The sequence below is a fragment of the Mus musculus genome, chromosome 3 (assembly GCF_000001635.26).
Source record: "Mus musculus strain C57BL/6J chromosome 3, GRCm38.p6 C57BL/6J".
Lineage (NCBI taxonomy): Eukaryota > Metazoa > Chordata > Mammalia > Rodentia > Muridae > Mus > Mus musculus.
In genome coordinates, this window is record NC_000069.6 from 63,709,839 (window position 1) to 63,731,788 (window position 21,950).

At 41.4% G+C, this 21,950-nt stretch overlaps 1 protein-coding gene across 25 annotated transcripts in view; it reads right to left on the reverse strand.

The window, feature by feature from the left end:
• The window catches only part of Plch1 (phospholipase C, eta 1), a 203,305-nt gene that overhangs the window by 13,640 nt on the left and 167,715 nt on the right, over positions 1-21,950 (reverse strand). For 18 of the 25 annotated variants that reach the window (XM_017319601.2, XM_017319596.2, XM_017319599.2 and 15 more), the window contains 7 exons: positions 21,779-21,886; positions 12,912-13,073; positions 11,335-11,406; positions 9,350-9,444; positions 6,146-6,243; positions 1,330-1,509; positions 1,126-1,233 (listed from right to left, as the gene is read on the reverse strand). In XM_017319601.2, the coding sequence (XP_017175090.1) occupies positions 1,126-1,233; positions 1,330-1,509; positions 6,146-6,243; positions 9,350-9,444; positions 11,335-11,406; positions 12,912-13,073; positions 21,779-21,886 (823 nt within the window). The remainder of the gene's footprint in view (positions 1-1,125; positions 1,234-1,329; positions 1,510-6,145; positions 6,244-9,349; positions 9,445-11,334; positions 11,407-12,911; positions 13,074-21,778; positions 21,887-21,950) is intronic. The other 7 variants (XM_030252633.1, XM_017319600.2, XM_006501535.4 and 4 more) reach the window with 2 other exon arrangements.

A 21,950-nucleotide genomic window follows, 5' to 3' on the forward strand; every position in this document is an offset into this window, starting at 1 on the left:
GCAGCAGCAGGTACTTCCAGAGTGTGGTTCCATTATTCTCTCTTTCCAAAAGCCAGGGAATGGGCTACTTTAAAGTAAATGTCTAAGGTGCAATTGTGACTCAGATAAATAATTTATTTGAATGCCTGTGGTATCAAGGAGGACAGTTGTATCAGATTCCAATAATTGGCTAAGCTATCTCGGATCTAGAAAATAATAGAAGGAACATAAAGAAAGAAAACCTGAAATTAAGTGAAGAAGAGAAACTTTATTGAAGTGGAAATTTCTGGTTTCTTTGGAGACTCAGTTGTGTCATGTGATGTTTTTCTGGCAGTCTCATGAGAAGGCATGTGGTCTTTTGCTGAGGTAGACATGTGAGAAGATGTTTTGCTGAAACAGGTGTGTGAGGTGTCATGTGATGTTTTTCTGGAGCTGATGCTTGAGAGGGCCCGTGATATTTGCAAAGAGTATAAATGGAACCCTCTAAACAATGAGAGGATGTGCGTGCATAGTTGGGCATTGCTGGGATTCACGAGCCATGCAATGCTTCACTGGTCTTGGCTGGTCTTCACTTCATAGAGAGAAACGCACCAAAGAACTTCTTGTTCTGGCTGATTCTTGCCACTTCCACTGACTCTTGCCAGTTTGGCAAAGCCTTGCGCCTTCTGCGAGATCAAGCCACTGCTACTGATTTGTGCTTGGTGTTTGCTATTGTGCTGGACGGCTGGTATCCTGATAATGAATAGTGGAATCACCCCAAAGAACTACTTCTAAACAGGTCCACAACCCCCCTTTCCTAGTAACTTTCTTTCTCTTCTACCTCTGATCGGTGCAGTAGACGGGAGGTTGAAGCATTTAAGAACCCTAAATAAAATAGGCTTAGAAAAATCTAAGCCTAAACTTTATTTTCTAACTCAGTGGATAATGTTCTTGCCATGAGTCTGATTACCTAAGCCCATCCCTGGGACCCATAATGGTAGAAGGAGAAAAAAAGACTCCATAAATTTGTCCTCTGACTTCTACTTACATACATATAAACATACATGCCTACATTAATAATGATGATGATAATAATAAATTTAGACATGTACATAGTGGAGTATAATCTGTTGTTTATGACAGATGCAATTAGAAACCAATACTTACCTTTGCACATTTGCTGGGGCTTGAGAATATAGCCACAGTTGCCATTCGCCTTGAATTTTGCTCGATTGATCTGCATCATTCGCCCTTCAGACTGGTAGTTCAGAGCCACTGTGAAAATTGAACGTTTGAGAGGATTAGAAACAACTGACAATTGGCCAGGTGGAGAGAGAAGGCAGAGCACCACTCCTCTCGGGTCATACACACCGAGCTGGCAGCCTGCATTCCAGTAGGGCAGTGGGTTGAAGTTACTGGAATCGATGCGGTAGGCAGAGGGGTAAATCCTTGTGAGCTGTTTTTGGTTGTAGATCATGAACTGCTCTGACTTCTGCTGAACCACTTGATGGGCTCTTGTTTCGCTGAAGGACAACACATTCCCTGTGGTTCCTGACAGACAAAGAAATAGGGAACGTGGTAAATGCATCAAAGCCAACCCTCTCACGACAGGCTGGATAATGCCAGAGCCACCCTTGGCCCAAAGAAGTGAGTCCAATGTGTTAAGTTCAAGACTTTAGACATTACATCCACCAAGACCATTCACAAATTAAACCACCCCAGAACCAGAATGGGTTCAGAGTGACTCACCTACTACGTGGCAAGTTATATGTAGAGCCACAGAAAGAAAGTGACAAGAATGCCGGGCGTGGTGGCGCATGCCTTTAATCCCAGCACTTGGGAGGCAGAGGCAGGCGGATTTCTGAGTTTGAGGCCAGCCTGGTCTACAGAGTGAGTTCCAGGACAGCCAGGGACACAGAGAAACCCTGCCTCAAAAAACAAACAAACAAAAAACCACAACACCCCCCCCCAAAAAAAAAAAAAAAGAAAAGAAGAAAAGAATAGAATAGAAAAGAAAAGAAAAGAAAAGAAAAGAAAAGAAAAAAAAAAGAAAAGAAAAGAAGAAAGTGACAAGAAAAACAGAACTCAGAGGCAACCTGGCTGGTGGCTGACGTATGCTGTCTGAACCCTCGTTGGGACAAGAGCCACTGTAACTGACCGAGACTCGGCTACTTGTTGGAGCAAGAGGGTAGAGCATCTTGGCCTATCACGTTATGCTGCAGCTGGCTAAAGACAGAAACTTTTAGACCAAAGCTAAATTGGTATGAACAAAATTTTAAACAAAATTTTCTATTTAAGAAAGCAGAGTATAACCAACTCCTGACCAAGAAAGACCCCGAGATTCCATTCTCAGGACTCTGTTAACCAATGCAAGGCCATATACGAACTTCATTTGCTAAGGTGGCCCATTGTGAGGTCCCAAATTCTCCCAGAATTCAATTCTTTCATTGATTCATGTCTGGTCAGCAGGAAGAGGCAGGATGAAAAGTCATTTATGCATGAGATAAACAACATCTCTGGCAGAGAAACAGGTGGCAGTGAATAAAGCAACCTGCATATACAACTTACTCCTGACAAATATTAAAGATGCTCATTAAAAACTCACATGCAGGGCTGGGAGCTCTTCCAGTGACTGAGTGCACACCTGCCATGCAACTCTGCGGACCTGAGGGCAGATACCCAGAACCTATATAAATATAATGCTGAGTGGGTGTGGTGGCCTGTCTATAACTCCAGCTCGAGAACGTGGAGACAGAGGATCCCCACAGTAATCTAGCCAGCAAAACCATCCTTACTGGTGGGCCCTCGGTTTGACCGAGAGACCCCACCTCAGCGAATGAAGTAGAAAAGCAAAGGAAGATGCTACCAACATAAACCTCAGGCCGCTCCATCCTTGGGCCTTGGAACTCCCTATGTGTGCCCAGCACTATGTGTATGCTGTACACATACAAACAGCAACACATATGCATGAAAATGAAAAAATATAAAAAGCACGTAAGAAATACATGTACCAGATGACAACATTAGGGGTCTAAGAAAATGAAAGAAAAAGGGCATTTTGATAAAAACAAAAACAAAACAAAAAAAAAAACTTGGATTTTGAAGGTCATTTGATTACTCATGGAACCAATTAAAACCTACTTGGAAGAGGGGCGTAATGCAAACTTTATATGCCTCAGTACAGGGGAACACCAGGGCCAAGAAGTGGGAGTGGGAGGGGAGGTGAGGGGAGAGGGGAGGGGGGACTTTTGGGATAGCATTTGAAATGTAAATGAAGAAAATACCTAATTAAAAAAAAAGAAAACAAAAGAGAGGGAGAGAGAGAGAGAGAGAGAGAGAGAGAGAGAGAGAGAGAGAGAGAGAGAGTCCCTGTGGAATAGGCCTATGATGCCAGCAACTTGGGAGGCCAACTTCAAGGATTTCTTGCACTAGCAAGGGGGTTCAAGCCATGTCAGACAACCTAAATACTGTCCTAAAATCAACATAAGAAAAGATGCATGGACATAATTCACTGGTAGAGCATTTTCTTAACACACACACAAGTCCCTATTCCCAGTCTCTAGTTACTGTTAAATAAATAGATTTCTTTTAAAATAGTGTTTCAGGAACAAAGAAGACTGTTCATACATGCAGGCTTATAACATACTAAAACAGAGAAGAGTAAAAATGCATGGGGCCTGCGCTTGGGTCTCTGCTTGGACTACAAAATATTGCCAATCCAGAATCTACAGATGAGATTATGGCTACAGCTATACGTTCAACCCAGTTAGCCAATCCCTGTATTAATCTGAGAGCCACAGGCAGTCATCATTAGCAACAATAGCTTGCTAATTGAGAGTCTGAAGGCTTCTCTGATTCTCACAGATGGTGTTCATTTAAATTTTATATAACAGCCATTGTTTTAAGAAGGAATCCAAACCCAGGTGGAAGAAAAGCCATGCAGAGTAAAACTTCAAATATCTAACATTCCCCATTTTGTCCCTATCCATCTCTTGAACCATCTCTACAATGCCACTGCTGCTACAATCCTACACACTTTTATAAACCTCATATCCTGGGCTCCAAATGCCTATTCCCATGTCCACTGGACCTATTGCAAAAGGCCATCCAGAATAAAGAGCAGGCTTGCACAGAGCTTGTTCTCATTCAAACAAGGGGAGTGAGTGTCTGAATCCATGGAAACAAGGAATAGAATGTAGGTTGCTGTGCTCAGACCATAAGTCTGCTATGCTTGCTGGCAATATGGTTTGTCAGGTACCTATTGTCCTTGGGGCTACACTCCCTAGGTGTTAAAAGCCAGCCACTGAGTTGGTGGCACTCCACAACTGGAACTTGGATTGGTCAGGGCTCAGAAGGAAATGATAGGAAGACTATAGGTCTTAACCTAGTGATTTGTCCAGTATGGACCCTTTCCTTGAAAATAAGTATTAATATATATTACTGACAGAATACATAAACAGAGTTTACACATCTCCACAAAACTAAAACTTGTTGCATGCCCAAGTTCTGATGGAGAATGCTTTGCATAGTTGGAGAAAATATACTTACCGACAAACCCAGTTCATATGGAGCACCACTGTAATCAATATCTGAGTTATTTTTTTCTGATTTTCCACATAAACAGACGTACTATGCTATCATTAAGATGCGCTTCCTTATTAAGCTCACATTAATTAGTATTTTGATGAGACTGAGTTGTTTTACATAAAGATAAGCAAGGTACTCATTAAGTACTGCTCATTTTGTGTCTTTTTTAAAAAGTAAAAAACAAACCAGGTAAATTTAAGAGGTAAACAGTACTCAATATTATGTTCCCAAAGTTACTAGGCTTGTGATTTCCAAAGGTACTTATTAGTCAACATTGTCATTCTGCTAATCAGCTATACCTTCAACTCCATTCAGACAATCCCTGTATTAATCTGAGAGCCACAGGCAGTCATTATTAGAAAGCACTGTTTGATAGTTGAGAATCTGGAGGTTTCTCTTATTCTTACAGATGGTGTTCGTTTAAATTTTGTATAACTACCATCACTTTAAGAAGGAATCCAAACCCAGGTGGAAGAAAAGTCATCTTTCAATAAATAGAAGAAAATGTACTTATGGACTGTTGCTGGTAAAAAGAACTGAGTGAAGAGTCCGTAAAAAGAACTGAGTGAAGAGTCCGAGGTCTGTGAGGAGGAAGGCCTTGTCCCATGCTGCCTGCCATCTTTGTGCTGACACCACTGAAAGAGTGGACATTCTGATTTCCATTCCACTTCCACTAAAATTAACATTGACCTAAGTGCTGCAGGACTGTGGTACCTCAATCAACATTTGGTAAAGGGATGAAACTGAAGATGAGGAAAGAACAACTAGGAGACTCAAAGATGAGCATGGCTGAGGCTGGAGCCTCTCAGCTTGATGTAGTTGATGTGGTTGGAAACAGTGAGACTGGGCTGGAGAGATGACTGAGTCAAGAGAGCTTGCCAAAGGCCTGGGCTTGGTTCCCAGCACCCACATGGTGGCTAATAATCAATCAACTGTAACTTCACTTCCAAAGGATTTAATACCCACTTCTGGACTCAGCAGGCACCAAGCATGCATGTGGTACCCATACATATGTGTAGGCAAAACACATATAATAAATATTCTTTTTTAAAAAAAGAACAAAGGAAAAATCTATGAGAAACAGTGACAATGAACTATATCTATTCTTTTGGTTAAAATTTCAGTCAGTAAAATAAATAGACCTCTTTATTCAAAGGCAAAATGTTTAACGAGAAAATATGGTCTCTCCAGGGTATTGTTGTAGCGAATTAATTTACTCTTTCTTCTGATCATTCACATTTGAACAGGCTGAACCATCTGTGACCTGGCTAGGAAGGTAGGTCAGGCCTCCACAGTTTGAGTCCAGGAATAAGACCTAGCTCTGATGCCTTTGACTTTTCACAATAATAAAATCTTCTACTCTGTAGGAAATTTCTGCAACCTCCAAGCAATCAGGCACCTACCAATAATCAACACAGCCCCACATGTGAGACATGTGAGCTCTGAACCATGTGAGCTATCACTTTCCTGACAAATGAGATTCCACACAGTCCCAGACAGCCCCACAGATCAGGAATGACCTGATCAGTGAAAACCTGAGCTAGCAATGACGTAGGAAAGTCAAGCGTGTGGACCAGGGTGAGCGATTCTCAGGCCTTACCATCATCAACAATATCCTGGGCTGCCACGGAGTTTGTGTACACCACCAAGTCCGAGAGCTCTCTGCAGAGTTTCATGGTTCTCCTTCGGCGGCCCAGCCTGCAGAGCACACACTCACGTTAGTGAGACTAGAGATGGAAGGGTTGTGAGCCTCTGGCTGCATCACTTTCCCTTTTAAAAGGTAGAGTAAGTGACCCTCCCTGGGACTTAATGAAAGCAGGTCTGGAACCCAGGTCTGACAGAGTGAAACAACCAACAGAGTGAAAGCTATCAAAAAGTTTTCCAACTACTGAATAATATGTAGAATAGTCATATGGCAGGTAGTCCAGCAATAAAATCAAACAGAGTACACATATATGTGCTACAATGGGAGTGAAGCTTGAAAACACAAAACTGAAAGAAAGAAGCCAAATATTGGTAAAAGGTCAAATATTGACAAGTATAATGTCTACCCAGAGACAGGAAGTATACTAGAAAAAGGAGAGGAGAGTGACTGTTGTTGGATAAAAGATTGTATTCTTGGGATGATGAAAATGTTTGAGAACTAGATATTGATGATAAAAGTTGATCAAATCAGAAAGAAATCCTTACCTTAGTGGTGACATGAGATATCAAAGCAAAGAACTATGGACAAAATGTTTCTTACACAGTTCATTTTATTAGAGGCATGGATGTAAAGCATGGATAAAAGCAGTTGAATGAATGTCTGTATATTCTTTATTACAGAATTGGGAGACCCTATAGCCATTGGTGGACCTGTGAAAGGCTGATGATTATGAGTATGTGTGAGATCATGCTTAAAATTTATAAGCAGAACCCCCAAGACATGGGGGCATGGAGACATTCTACATTGTTATTCCTTTCTACTCTTCACCCCAAGAGTGAACTGGATTAACCAAGTCCCAAGGTGGCCATCTGAGACTCTCAGGCTCTCACAGGTATTATGGGTAAGTCTCTAACTGACTCAAGAGCAGCGTGTTACCTGATCTCTGATAACACCTGTAAAGGCATCTCGTTGAATGCATGAAGAATAATGTGGCTTTTCAAACACTGTTCCCTCAGCTATGTGCCAGACACTTTGATTTAAAAATTGTAAGTAAAGGTCTTCTGAAAGGTGTTCCTATCTCTGCTATATCTTTTACTGTAACTAATATTCAAATTTTCTGTAATTTTCTTATCTGTCCTTACTAGCCAGTATATGATGCATATACATCCCATTAGAGCTTAAAGAAAACCCTACCTGAACACTGATGCTGAATTTCTATAAGGTCTCTGTGACTTTAAGTTCTCTGTTCAGTAAAGAGACATAGGTGTGTGTGTGTGTGTGTGTGTGTGTGTGTGTGTGTGTGTGTGCGTTTTCTCATGCATGTTTGTCTGTCTGTTTGTTTGTCTGTCCATCCACACCTATTGACACACCCACAGTGTGGTTTATGTTCCTTTGTGACTGTCAGGAAGTCCTGATCACACTATAGATCACAACTAGGTTCTGAAAACCGTCATCATGAACACTATTGACAATAGCTTAATAAGGGGAACAGGATCCTTTACACACCTAGTCTCCCCCTCTATCTTCAGATCGTGTGTTTGGCTTTGCTTTAGTTCTCTGAATATTTTGATTGTTATTCTCTGTCACATGAATAGCTGGCAAGGAGTTTCTCCAGCCACTCTTACTGAAGACACCTGGTTGTAGGACATGGAGAAATCAAGAGACTGAGTAGAAACTTCCTTCTTGCTGAATAGCTTCCAGAGTGCAAGTAGATGCTCTATAGGCCACTGTGGGAAAAATGTCAATACCAACTAAGGACCCTGTACTAGGCAAGATATGCTCACTGGTGCAGTTACTTGTGTATGGCATTACCAAGTGTGGGTAACTAAGAGTGCCAGTTGCTTCCTAAGTAGGTTTGAGGACTATTTCATGAAAGGGACTATGTGTTGGCACTATAAATGTAATGGAAACTGGATAGCCGAGGAAATCGCAGACCTTACAAGAACACTACTCCTATTGTTTTGCTAACAGGACAAGTAGCCAAATTGCCATCTAACTATTCATGTTTCTAAGCATAGAGTACTGCTGCTCTCAGCCTTGAGGAGAGACGATTCCTTATGTAATGGTTAACGGTTAATAGAAAAACTTACAACTGTTAAGACCAAGGAATTAATGGCTGTTGAGGGTTCTTCTCTAAATGAAACACCTATAGCACTTCCTCCAAGGCTCAGGGAACACCATGGAAGGCAGAGAAGGAAGAATATAAGAATCAGGATTAGGATAATCAGAACAAAGAATTAGGAGGAGTGTTATGAGACATTGTCTTCTGCCTATGAGGTGGCCATTGCAATTATAAGCACACAGCAGTTATGGATAACAGCTCAAGACCTGCACTAGGCCGTCAGCATTCTGTTGTCATAGGCAAGGGAGGGGATCAGGAGGTCCTACCACCCCCTGAGGAGAAACTGGCAGTTAAATGGTTCTGGGAAGAAGGGAGAACCCCCTTTGTTCAGTGGTGGAGCAACTGAAAAGTCTCTCAAGATTCAGCAAATGACCCTCTACTCATCCTCATGTCAAAAATCGTAAGTCATCTCAGTGGGTCTAAAAAAGAAGACCTGAAAGCAGGAGGAGGCCAGGTTGGGAAGAAGTGAATGAGCAGGAGCTGGATAGGGCTGAGAGAAGTCAATGATGGGTAGATATCTCCAAGATGCAGTGTATATTGATGTAAAATGGTCAAAACTAATGAAGCAGTAACTAGTATATTTGACCAGTTCATTACTAGAGTTGGAACCCACCATGCTAATATACAATTCCTTTAATGCTTTTGAGTCTTTAAGAGATGGAAAGCTTACCTTGTTCAGTACTAATGATTGTGAATGGAGGAGTAAATACCTCCATTCTGGCTCTAAGTACGTGCACATATGTTATCCTGTCAGTCCCTCTGCCAGTCTTCTGTACATCTGCATGGGCTTCTTCCTCTCTCACGACACCTTTCCCCTGACACCTACTGCAGCTAGCACTTATTCAGGACCCCGCTGGTGCCATGTTTGCTCTGTATAGTATCGCTATCTTGATCTTCACATTTCCCTCCCACACCTTACCGTGTACACCTCATTCTCTAGGCACACACATACTAAACATACACAACTAAAACAACCAGGATAATGGAACGGGGAGGGTGTGGGAGTCTGAGCAATAAGCATGAAGATGCTTTCTTACCTGTACAGCTGGCCTCCCTCCTTGCCAGGATTCTGAAGGCTATCATCCTCATCATCAGTACTATAGGATTTAGAACGTGATTTCGTAGCTTTCTGCTGGAAAAAAATCACAGTAAACTTACTAACTCATCACATTAGGCACATTCACAATATACAGAGATTGAATTGGATTTTAAAACATGAATGCTCATACACACACACACACACACACACACACACACACACACACAAGTGGGATGGGGGGGGCAATGTATACAGAAGGAGTGACCAGCTACTTATTCAGCCATTAAATTAAAAAAATATATCTATAGACATCCTTTAATTATGCAAAATTTAGAATTTCATGCCCAGAAGCCAATTTCTGAGCCACATAAAACTGAGAACTTAGGAAAATTTTAGTTGTGTACTTTGAAGGTGTCCACAAGAGAGAACCAAAATTAAAGTATTTATTTAAGCAATTATCAGGGAAAATATCCTTTTGTATGGAAGCTTACTGTTGTGTAAGTGATAAAAGGCAAGTTTGGTTCTGAAAACAGATTTGTACTAAGAAGAACAGAAGGACAGCACTCACTCAAATCATCATCTAAATCAGATTGCTCCTTTCTGAGTTTGGGACCCATTTTCAGTTCTAATCATAAAATAAAAATGGCTACTCATAGGCCATGAGCTAAAGTCTCCTGAATTAATCTCCTGTCTTCTGGACAGGTGTTTTAGGGGGATGTCGTTTCATCTCCATATTGGAGACTGCTCATTATTTAGGTAGCTAAAAACCCAACAAAGCAAACACTGTCATTGAACCCAGTCATTGTGGGAAGCCTTGGGGCCAAACATGTAGCTCCTAAAAGGTTACCCTTCTGGATAGTATGCTTTGGACATCTGAGCTGAATACCCTGAAACTCATTACCTGCTGAGCCATCTCACTGACCCAATGACTGATTTCTTGTATAACATTTTCACCTCTACTGAGGTATCACGGATATTTACAAAGGTACACAGTTTTAAGTGTACAAGTGTACAAAATGATGACTTCCACATTGTGGAAGCACTCAAATAAGGAAGTTGAATCTTACCTGCACCCCAGCATCCTTCTGCTCTTCCCACTTAGTCCTTACTTCCCTCAAAGGTACTCACTGTCCTCAATCACACCCTAACTTCTACCCTATAGCATTTTTACATGGTTTTGAATTTCATACAAAGATCCTCAGAGTGCACGCACTAGGGGTCTTACTTTTCTAGTTCAAATCATGTTTGAAAGATTATATCATTGCAGATAGATATATCTGTGTCCTTCTCATGGCTGTTCAGCACTCCAGATGTGCATATACATTTTCATTGATCTATAGTTGATGAGAATTTGGACTGTTTACCACTTGGTCCATTACAAATGCCCGTGTTCAACTGTTGCTTCCATCTTTGTCCTAAACTTAAGAGTGAAGCTGCTAGGGAGAAACTGTCACACTGTATGCTGGAGTGGTTTCTGTCCCCCAGTAGAGTACGTACATGTTGCTCCTGATCATAAGGCTTGGGCTCTGTGATCTTTTTATGCTGCCAATCATGGTGTCCATGGAATCAAGGAATAACTGGGACTTGCACTTCCCAGATGCCTCCAAAGGTGAGTGAGTTTCTTCCCCGCCATGTGTTATCTTCTTTTGTAATGGGTGCTTTGACCCTTTTGATTTTGTTTTTTGTTTTCCCTAGAAATGTGAACTGCCTGTCTTATTTATTGAAATGATTCAAAAATTCAGAACATGAGTTTTATGTTGGACATGTTTATTTCAAAGACTCCAAAATGCAACTTGAATTCTGATACTTTTGATTAATAGCGGTACTAAATTTTAAAGTTGTTCAAATTTCAAACTTTTCTCTTTCTGATGTCCTGAAGTCATCATCAGCCATTCCAAGATCATCACAATACAATGTTGCCCTGTTACTGACAGGATCTTCAAATTAACTGCATTAGGCACATTTAACACTCTTAGTTTATACCTTGTGTTTCCCAAAGTTGGCCATCAGGGATCGCCCATGGGACTTCTTTCCACTTTCCTTTACATCCAGGTTCTGCATAAATAGAAGCATAACGTTAAGGGCTTTAAGACGTTTTGTTCTGCTTAGCTCTGGCCGGTGACAGGGGACCCTCTCTTCTCTTTCCCTGCTTCATTTCTTCCCGCTTCCCACCTTGGATATCTCCAATATTGCTGTGTAGGATGCCAGAAGGGGAACATTGTCAGGGATGCCAGGACACAGCAGCTGCCTATGGCATCCCAAAGCTGAAGCCTAGCTCTCAGAACAGCCAGTTGTGCCAACCCTCAGTTCCTATTTACCCCTCGCCTAAAATCACAACATCCTGCATCGAGATAAATCATCCAGTGAAGAGGAGTTTTAATTTTGGAAAACAGCCAGAAAGTAGGTAAGAGCCACATCTGCCAAGTCCAGAAAAGCCTCGCAGCGAATACTGCTGTTTGGGGTTTTTAAGTATTATAAATAAAACCCAGTCATATCCCTTTCATTCACTTAGGGAAATCACTGTGAAGCTTATCTGTGCATTGAAACCATTGCCCTGGTGCCAAGCATCAGAGAATGGAATTTCAGCCTTTGAAGGCTTCTCACATGGGTGAATTTCTCAGGTAGAGATGGTGAGTGAGTCTCCTTTTGTGTTAGCCCTTGTATGGGGCTGGAGGCAGAAATGCCCCTGCTGAAAGGGTTAGGATGCTTTTTCAGTTGTCCCTAAAATTCACTGTGTGGAAACCTGCAGACCCTACCCACCAAGGGCACTGGCTAAACGGAGAGAAACCTGTGAATACAATAAGGGTCCATAAGCAAGACCCAAAGAAGCTGCAAGAAATACCTGCTAAAGCCATAGACAGATATCACAAGTGTGATTCATGGGAGAGATGGTAAATAAAAACTTGAGAGCTGGTTGGTGATAAAAAAAAAAAAAATCCAAAAATCGGTAAGGGGTAGGGGCTGGGGCTTACAGGGTTGCTGACTCATTTTTGCCTACTTTATGTGTGTGTGCTGCCTATGCAGACCTAGTAATACTGATCACTAACTGTTCAAACCCTATGGGATTAGAAAGCTAGCTATATTGGACATTGGTCATGGGGTTGACACTAGTATCCCTAAGCTAGGAGAAACAGTACTGCCACTAAAGCCACTACCCTTCTTTTGGCTCAGTTTTCTCATCTGATAAACAAAAGAAGAATGAGCCAATTAACCTGTGAGTTCCTTGGTATTTCTTTGAGTGCGTCTATTGGTAGGAGGACTATTGTCCCAACTCGAATGATTTAAGCGTGAAATTGGGCACATGTAATAGGATAGCAGGACAATAGTATAGAGCAGAGCTGTCTCATGCCACATGAGAAAGAAGCTGACTCGAGTTGGAATGACTACCCCAGGGAAGCAGTGCGGTACTGCATACGTTCTCACTCTGAACTAGAAGTTTGTTTCCAAAACTTTATGAGGGTAGATACAGAAGTTTGGGAAGCACTCCAGAAAGGAAAAATGCTCAGAAAGCAAAGAAGAGGGTATGTTTTGTCTTTCCTTGTTCAATAGGAATTGTCTACCTGCTTCAGGTGTGCATTTAAGCCTTCATGTGTAGCCTTGAGTAACGCCCTCACTGTGAAACTGTCTGGATCTTCTTTGTCTCGAATCTGAGACTCCTTCAACAGTGACTCCAGCTTTTTCCGTATGAAAGATTCTACCTGGTGCTCAGTGGTCCCGTTACTCTGCAAACAATCAAATCATGCAAAGAATCCCCTGAGAAACAGACTCACAATACTGAGTTTATAATCTCAGGATCTCTCAATAACCTGTAAGAAAATAAGATATTCGTTGAACAGCTTTGTTTCCTTTAGATAAAAAAAAAAAAAAAAAAAAATCCTCCAGAGTGCCTGATTATCAAAAACTCACCCTCCATCAGCACTGTTTACATGGCTATGTAGGTCCTCACCGCAAATTCACATTGTTCACACTTACAAAGTTTTATTCTATTTTACTCCACTAAAGTAGAGTCTGAAGCCTTGAGAAATTAAGCCAATTGCTTGAGGTTTACAGAGCTAGCAGTAACTGAGGTAAGAGACTAAAACACTCCTCCCTGACACTTCAAGATTTCACCAGAGGACAAGTCAGCAAAAACTTCTGGAGACTAAGCTTTCTAATTCTACCTAGTTACATTCGAGTAAAAAAAAAAAAAAAAAAAAAAAAAGCTATTTTTAAAAAATGACTTCCTTCATTGAGAGGCAAAGAACGCTATGAAATTCCAAGGCTGCTGGCAATTCCGGGACAAATTTTCTCTCTGGTTTCCAACTCCTTGATGTCATTAGAGGGCATACAATACTGATGGGGGCTATGACCCGTGATTATGATTATTTTTAAAATCACAACCAATTGCAAGGCTTTCAGAAGCAAAGCAATGCCAGATTCTCACACAGGGTTCAGATGGTCAAGGCACATCCTTTCCTGGAAGCCCACGCTGCACAGTGTCTAGCCTCTGTGTCTTCTCACAGACCAGCGGCCCCAGGCTCTGTGCACAGCCCCTCTGCTCTTTAGCTGCTTTCACTTCTCCCTTTGTCCAGATCTGCTGCAGTTGCCAAACTGGTTATTCAACCTGTTGCCAACGAACATCCCACCAAAGCATTCAGTGACAGTACCATCCCACAGAAACAAGGCCCACATTGCTTATTACTAGGAGGCCGCTCTAGCTGACCCCTGCGGAATAGATAGCTCTTTAATTCTCAATATATTTCACAAAATCCTATAAGAACAAGGCATTATAAACATCATAGGATTTTTTTTTTTTAAAGAACACCTATGCCATCAGGGACTGCTCTATTTACCTACTTATATCACATACATTAATGTGTTTAGGATATTCAATTAACAATGCATAACACCCATTATAGAATCACACTCTGAAGGAGACACAAAGATGAAAAAGAGCATGCACTTGATCTTAGAAGCAAATGTGCACAGCCCACCAGTCGCAGAGATTCTGGGAAGGACATACCATTCCTGCTAGATGTGTTTTTGTGCACTTTGTATCAAATACTGATTTTTGTACCCAGAGATCTGGTTGTAGTCTGGGATTTGGTATTATCATTATTATGTAGCATCTCCTGAATCAATATTCTGTAAACATTGCTCTGCATCATCTTCTGATTGGTTAAGCAAAGAGCTGAACAGCCAATAGCTTGACAGGAGAAGGGAGTCACCATCAGGACATGGATGAAGAAGGAGGTCAGGGCAAGACTAGGATGGCAGGTAATGACCACATGGCTGGGAAGTAGGCCAGGCCAGCATTGTCAGATTAAAATAGTTCAGAATCTGCCCAGCTATAGTGCCTGAAGCTTTTCATATAAAAATATAAAAGTCTATATGTTATTATTTGGGGGCAAGAGTGGGCATAGAACATCAAACTTGTACAGCTGGGGAACTGAGAAGGCCCCAGAGCAAAGGCTGACCAGAGAGTCAAGTGTTTAACAGTGAGGAAGAGAAGGGCTTCCCTGAAAAAAGGAGTCAATCATGCCCTTTGGCAGTTCTAAAGAGAAGGACTTTGGTGGCCGAAGAACTTGAAAGCTTAGAGATGAGGCAACTAAGAGTCCCACATAAATACTACCTTAGGAATAACAGCAATCTGGAAACATATATCAAAGGAGGACAGGGATCTGCAGAAGAAATTCCAGCCATGCCAGTTGCCAAAACAGGTACTAAAAAGTAGCCAGGCTAGGGTTCTGGGAAATGGAATAAGGATCAGAGAGAGTTTTGGAGGCAATTCACTTTGAGTGAACAAATTTGTACTGAATTTCTACCACATGCTTGGGGAGAAACACTAACAAGGGTGAACCCATGGTCATAAAGAATTGCTCATACAGTATGCGTCAGGCACATGGGTACCACTGGTTCACAGAGGAGAGACACCTCACCTGCCTGGGGAATTCAGCTTCTTGGCATGAAGAAACATGAAGTAAGCTATCTTAAAAAGAGAAAACATTGATATCTGATGGCAGCTGTAACAAACGACTCCAACTTAGCAACTGGAAACAACAAATTCATAGTAATATTAATCCAGAAGACAAAAGTTTGGAGTAAAGTAGGGTCACAGTCCCTTTGGAGTTCAATGTCCCTGAGCAGCTTCCTACATCCCCTGGCTTGTGGGAGGAAGCATAGCAATAGGTACCGAGGTCTTAGGTTGTTTTCACCTGTGTGTACCCATCTGTTTGTCTTCTCATTCTAAAACATTTGCCACTGGATTTGGGCACACCAGGTTATACTCAGGACATTCTCTTCTTAAGATCCATAACTGAAGAGAGTTAGGACTTTGCCCTTGATTGGTCTTCAGCATACAGGAATGCTCTGGCTAGTTTATCTTTTATTCAGACCTCTAAAGCTTTCTCCATTATCAGCAGCAAGCCTGCTTCATTTTTCTTCCCACCTGTATATATACTAGACTAGCATCCCAATATCCTTCAACAACCTTTACTTTGTATTTAAAACTTGGCCAACTGCTTAGTGTAGGAGGCCTTGCTCTTGATCTGTCTGTTTCTGTGCCTTTATCCCTCCTGCTTTGATTTGAAGAGAGAGGCATGCAACTCTTCCTTTTGCCTGAGCACTTGGGGGGCTATTGTAAGGCTGTAATTAACCTACTTTCGATACCAATGTGTAACAGGGAAAGCCCTAGCAAAGCCCCAAGCAGAATAATAAAGCTGGGGAATAGCCAGTTTGTGAATAGTCCAGAATACACATATTAACAAGTCGGGTGAGTTTCTGGTATCACCAAAACAATGAGAATACTAACATCAAATATCAGAGATCACCACATACGATGACAACATAGTCATCAAGCTTAAAATATTGTGAGAATTACTAAAATGTGCCTCAGAGACATAATGTGAGCACATGCTGTGGGGAAAACTGGGCTGATATGCTTTCTCAGTGCAAAATTGCAGCAAATCCACTTGTAAAAAGTGCAGTATCTGTCAAACATAACAAATCGAAGCTCAAACTATAGTATGATTGTCTGGAAAGTATGATCTGTACCAGCGTACCTTACAAAGCAATGTTCTTTAACAGCACATTATCCAAACCACCCTACACCCTCCAAGGTAAGTACTCAGTCCTGCCAAGACCCACTCATAATGAATGACACAGATTAAAAAAAAAAAAAAAAAAGACTCAGAGCTCAACCAAACACAGCTCCGTGAGTGATGAGCCTGGGATAAGCCGCGATGCTTCCCAAGCAATGCAGCAGCCATTCCTTTTACACCGTGGCAGAAAGAGATGAATACTTGAGTTGAGTTGATGTTGAGTTGGCTCATATTTTTAACAACCACAATTCCTATTGTAAAACATGGGAAATAGTCTGAAAACCTCTGCAGAAATCATTGAACGTATTTCACTTAAGGTCATGAGTGGATGCAATAAAAGAGCTGTAAGCTCTCTAACTCCTCATGTAATTGATCAAGTGCCCTGGAGCCTGGAGGAGAGGTTTATAGAGACAGAAAGGAGAAGCTTGCAAATAAAAGCTTGCAAGAACACCAGGAATGCCTAGAGCCAGTCTGTGAGTGCTTTCAACACCGTTTTCTTTCTTCCCTTGCTTTGGGCCTCACAGAAAGCTGGATACATGAGGAGCTGGACTCTGGGCATATCAGCAGAGTGGGACTAAAGCTACAAAGCCCAGGATGGTGGTAGCTGGTGGAATGATGACCAGCGAACTAACACAAGAGCTATCATTATTCGCTTCACATCCTCTAATCCTGGGGATTTACAGAAGGAATGAGAGCCCTGCCTGGTGATCTTCTTTTCTTTATGTGATTTTCATCACTACAAAATTTTCAGCCATAAGGAACAAAGAAATATGCAGCTGAGGTTTCATTACTGTACTATCATTCAGTCCTGGAAGCCAGCAGCACCACTAAAAGAAAATTCAGGCAGACACCTGACCTCCAGACCTATCTGCCACTGTGCAGCTGCGGCAGAGACCAACACTGAGAGCTGTGTGTCTTGTTCTTTTGTTTCCCTGGGCCTGAAAAAAGGATGCTGCAGTGGCAAGAGGGAGAACAGTCATTTAATGTGGTCAGGAGCAGTTTCTCCCAGGGTTATAATGAGGGCCCCACATTTAGTTATGAGAGATCTAGGAATGTCTTTCATACATACATACATACATACATACATACATACATACATCATGATAATAATAAAAGCAAACAAACACTTCTCATTTTCCCATAGCACATCTTTTCTAAAGAGTCATTTGGAAAGGAGAATTTGCCCCACACAAGACTAGAAAGCAGCAGGAGAGAGATTGAGCCAGAGACTGCTGATGTTTCACTAAATGTGGGAGTTGCTAGGACAGTGGGCAAGATTCCCAGGTGCCACCCAGACCAGTATCAAAATCTCTGGGCTGGGACATAGGCACTAGGCACTTCTGAAAGCTCCTTGTCATACCAATATGCAGCTGAAGTTGGGGACCTTCTCTAAAAATAAAACCAAATGCCTTTTCTTCCATTTAGTGTTGGACATTGGCAACAGGAAGAAAAACATGTCATCTTCCCCTTCAACTGCCATATAAGCTTCAAAGCTGTTTCCTTAAGGCTCAGGTTTAAGTATAGCTGCTTTTCAGCCATCTGAGTCTTCACTGACCTCCTCATACCAGTTTCATAACTTCCCATAAAACATGTTCTCCTTTTCAAGGATCATATCATAGAACAGAAAGAATTAGAAGCATGCAGGTCCCCTTCTCTAGTCCTTGTAATTGTTGCTAGGATATGACCTGCTGAGCATGTGTTATTTTGTCTCAGAGTGGACACAGGGGTACCAAGATCTCAGAGCCCCAATGGAGGACTCATCCATTCTATAAATGCCGTTATGTTGGAGACTGACAACGTTCATAAATCTTCTTAAAATGTCTCAAAGGCAAAATGATGAAGTTGCAACTACAGTCATGGGAAAGGGAAAGTGATTAAAATGTTCAGTGGGAGTCGGAGTGAATTGTGGTGTATAGTATAACAGAATACAATGGCTATCACATGTGATTGGTGCACTGGGGCTCAATTCATGCTGGAAGGCTTGGGTTTGTGGGATGAGCTTCATGCAAGAGATAGCTGATGTTTGTGATCAACAGTCTGGCTAAACACAGATTCAGAGAGTTTGAGAAAAATGCAACTGAAAAACTCAACAAAAGAAGAAGAAGAAGAAATAATCAATGAAGTTGAAATTCAGATTTAGGAGTGGGAGGTCTGTGTGACCCACTGGCATGGGCATGGAGGATCCCATAACTGTGAATAATGGTGAGCTGGCTGCCTGGAATCAAATCTGCTAGATGATTACACTGTGGCAGAGAGGAAATTGCCCCTTACATCTCTGAGCTGTGTGATTCTTGGATCAGTGAACACATTGGCTTTACCCTGTGGCTTACATATTATGAGCCAGATTTTCTCTACGGCTGAAGCTACAGAATAATACAAAGCAGAAGCTTAGAGGAGGCAAGTACAGCAGAAAACATTCATTGAATAAGCAAAAAAAACAAAAAAAAAAAAAAAAAAAAACCAAACAGTAAAACCCTCCATGGGGCTTGAGCACCTGACAGATTAGGAGGAAACCTGTCTCCTGCTCCGCAGGTGATGTTGGCTGAGCCACTATACCTACTCTATTCTTTGTCTTGCCTAGAACTTTCTCTCCATATATTAACCTGGCTAATTCTTTTTTCTGATCATTAATTAAGTACAACTTCTAAGGAAACGCCCATGTAGACATCCCCTCTGAAAATTCAACACACATACACACAGATACACACCATTTTTTCCTTTAGCACTTACAACTGAAATACTATTTATTTCCCTTATTTGTCTTGTTCCTTATCTGTCTCCTTCTTCATTCATTAATGTTTAAACCCCAGGAAGATAGAACTTTCATCTTATTTTATCCACACCAGTATCATCTGACATCAACAAAGGTAGTGACATATCTACAACATGAAATGCTCAGTAAAAACTGGGGACATCTACAAAATATCTTAATAAGCTCATGAAAGTTAATGTTTAAGGTCCATGAATTGTGCTAAAAGCTTTATGTGCTACAAAGCTTTAGGTGGGGCTTATTCACCTAACCATACAGTTTCAACTCACAGCTGAGGTTAAGGGCTTTCCTTACAGGAATGGCTTTATAAGCAGTGGCTGTTCCATATGAACAACCTACACTGTACACTGTTTTGTAGAACAACCTGTTTTGTAGAAATATGATCATAGGTCTTTAGTCTTCCATGGAGATAAGACAGCCGAGCTTCCTGCTGTCTGGTGGAGTACAAACTGACGGGTTACAATACTCTCAAATTCTAACTTAGGACATTCATTGTTTTTCTCAAAAGAGCTCAAAAACAGAGCACAAAGGTTGCATAAGAACTTTAAACATTTTTACTAAATATGTTGAGTGTGTATGTGTTTACATGTGTATGTGTGTGTGTGTGTGTTAACATACTTCCTTCCTCTAAATACATAACCAAGAGCCCTCTGTAACGCCTTGCAAATTGGGGTGCTGCCCAGCTCCACTAAGGTCGAATAAAAGGTCATGGCTATTTCAGTGGAAGCATATTCTAAAGCATCTACTCACATCAGAGCCCAGAAAGCAGCCAGGAGATTTTGAGCATAAGCAGAGATCCCCGGAGTTTACAGGTGTAAATATTAATCTGATTCCAAAGAACAATGAAACTATATAACCACAGGTATTTATTATAGAAAATTAAACGTTTTGTCAAGTATGATTGTATCCTATCTATTGCAGGAGGATTGGCAAATTCAAGGCCAGCCTGGGCAGCAAAGTGAGGCTGAGTCTCAAAATACATAGTTTAAAGTAGGCTAGGGACATGGCTCAGACATAAAGAACTTAGCGAGCAAATACCGGGATGTAGATTCAGCCCTGAGTACCAAAACAAAAAACAAAAAAAACAAAACAAAACAAAACAAACAAAAAAAACAAAAAAAAACAAAAAACAAAAAACAAAAACAAAAACAAAACACCAGTCTCGACAGATTCAAAGAAAAACTAACACAGCCAAGAGGATCTAAAAGCCAGCTCAGCTTCCCTTGTATGCAGCAGTCGATACTGCAGTGTCACAGAGACAGTAGTTAGAGCCTCCTCCTCCCATGTTCACAGAACAGCAGCCCCACACTGATGGCATGCAGGGCCTTCTGCTTCCTCTGTCAGTTGGTAGACTATGCAGCTAGCAACTAGGTATCTGGAGAACTAGATGCAAAAGAATGAGAATCAGGGAGCCCTGGTTTACTAAATAAGACATTAAAAAGTTAAATTATCCAGAGTCAGAAGAAACCAGCCACAAAGATAGCACATACCTTGAGTGGCATAGAAAAAAAGCTTAGTATAGTAACTAGACTTTCATTTATGAAACTATCTAGGATTCTGTGACCTACGAGTTACAGTATTTAACTGAGCTCATAGAAACTACTAACAGAGAAGACATGAATTCAGTTCTCAATTTTTGCTTTCTTTTCAAACTGAACCTCCTCTATTTCCCCGCTTCAAAGTACTTTAAAGCCAAGGAAGAATTGTCCATGGAGACTTCAGCTGTCATTAAGCTTTTGTCTTCTTTGAAACTAATGTCAGTTCCCATTGTTACCTCTGAGGTGAAGCATCAGTTACTGTAGTTTAGAAGACTGTGTCTGGTTGTAACAACATAATTGTTAAATTAAGGGTAATGGTGTATATTAAATTATACAGTATATACCTGGGGACACAATAATGGTTCTGATTTCCACGAAGTACCACTTTTCTGTAGAAATGAAACTATACTCTAAAGCCTGCATTGTTTTGGTCTTTTCCCGTGACATGGGAAATCATGTGACTATTGATGGTGAAAGGGACAGAATTTCTTCAAATCTTAGAATTCTACAGGTCAATTAAACTCCCCTAGACTACATGGCAAAATGTACATGCAGACCCTTTATGTAAGGAAAGGTCCAGATCCCTGGGCAGGTGGCTAACTTCAAACGCCATTTGAGGTTTCAAACATTTAATCCAGGCCTATTGTCCCTCTCTTCCTGCTTCCTACTGACTCTAAGCTACCTCTCCAGCACTATGTCCGCCTGCATGGCACCTTGCTTCTTGCCATGATGATAATGGACTAAACCTCTGAACTATAAGCCAGCCCCAGTTAAATCTCTCCCTTTATAAAAGTTGCTATGGTCACACGATAGAAATCCGGAAGAATTCACTACTAAAATGGCTCCCAGTTCTAAGGCATAAGCTCCACGACTGAAGTGCCTCAGCAACTGCTGGGTGCCAGCACAGAGTAATTTTAAATATAGTATCCTTTAGCACTACAGATGCCATATTTGTGGAGAGTTTAACATAGCACCGATGGGGCACCCCATTCTTTCTGCAGTATGTAAGGAACAGAATCGGTGGAGAGCCAGGAACTCACGTAATGCAGCTTGAACTTGCACTCATCTTCAATCTCATCTGCACTGTCCTCATCGGACACTTCTCCTTCCTCTGCATCATCCCCAAGGTGATACGGCAACTTCTTGCCCTAAAACAGATCAGAACATCCCATTTGAAAATAAAAATAAATTCATGCCAGCCCCAACATAGAG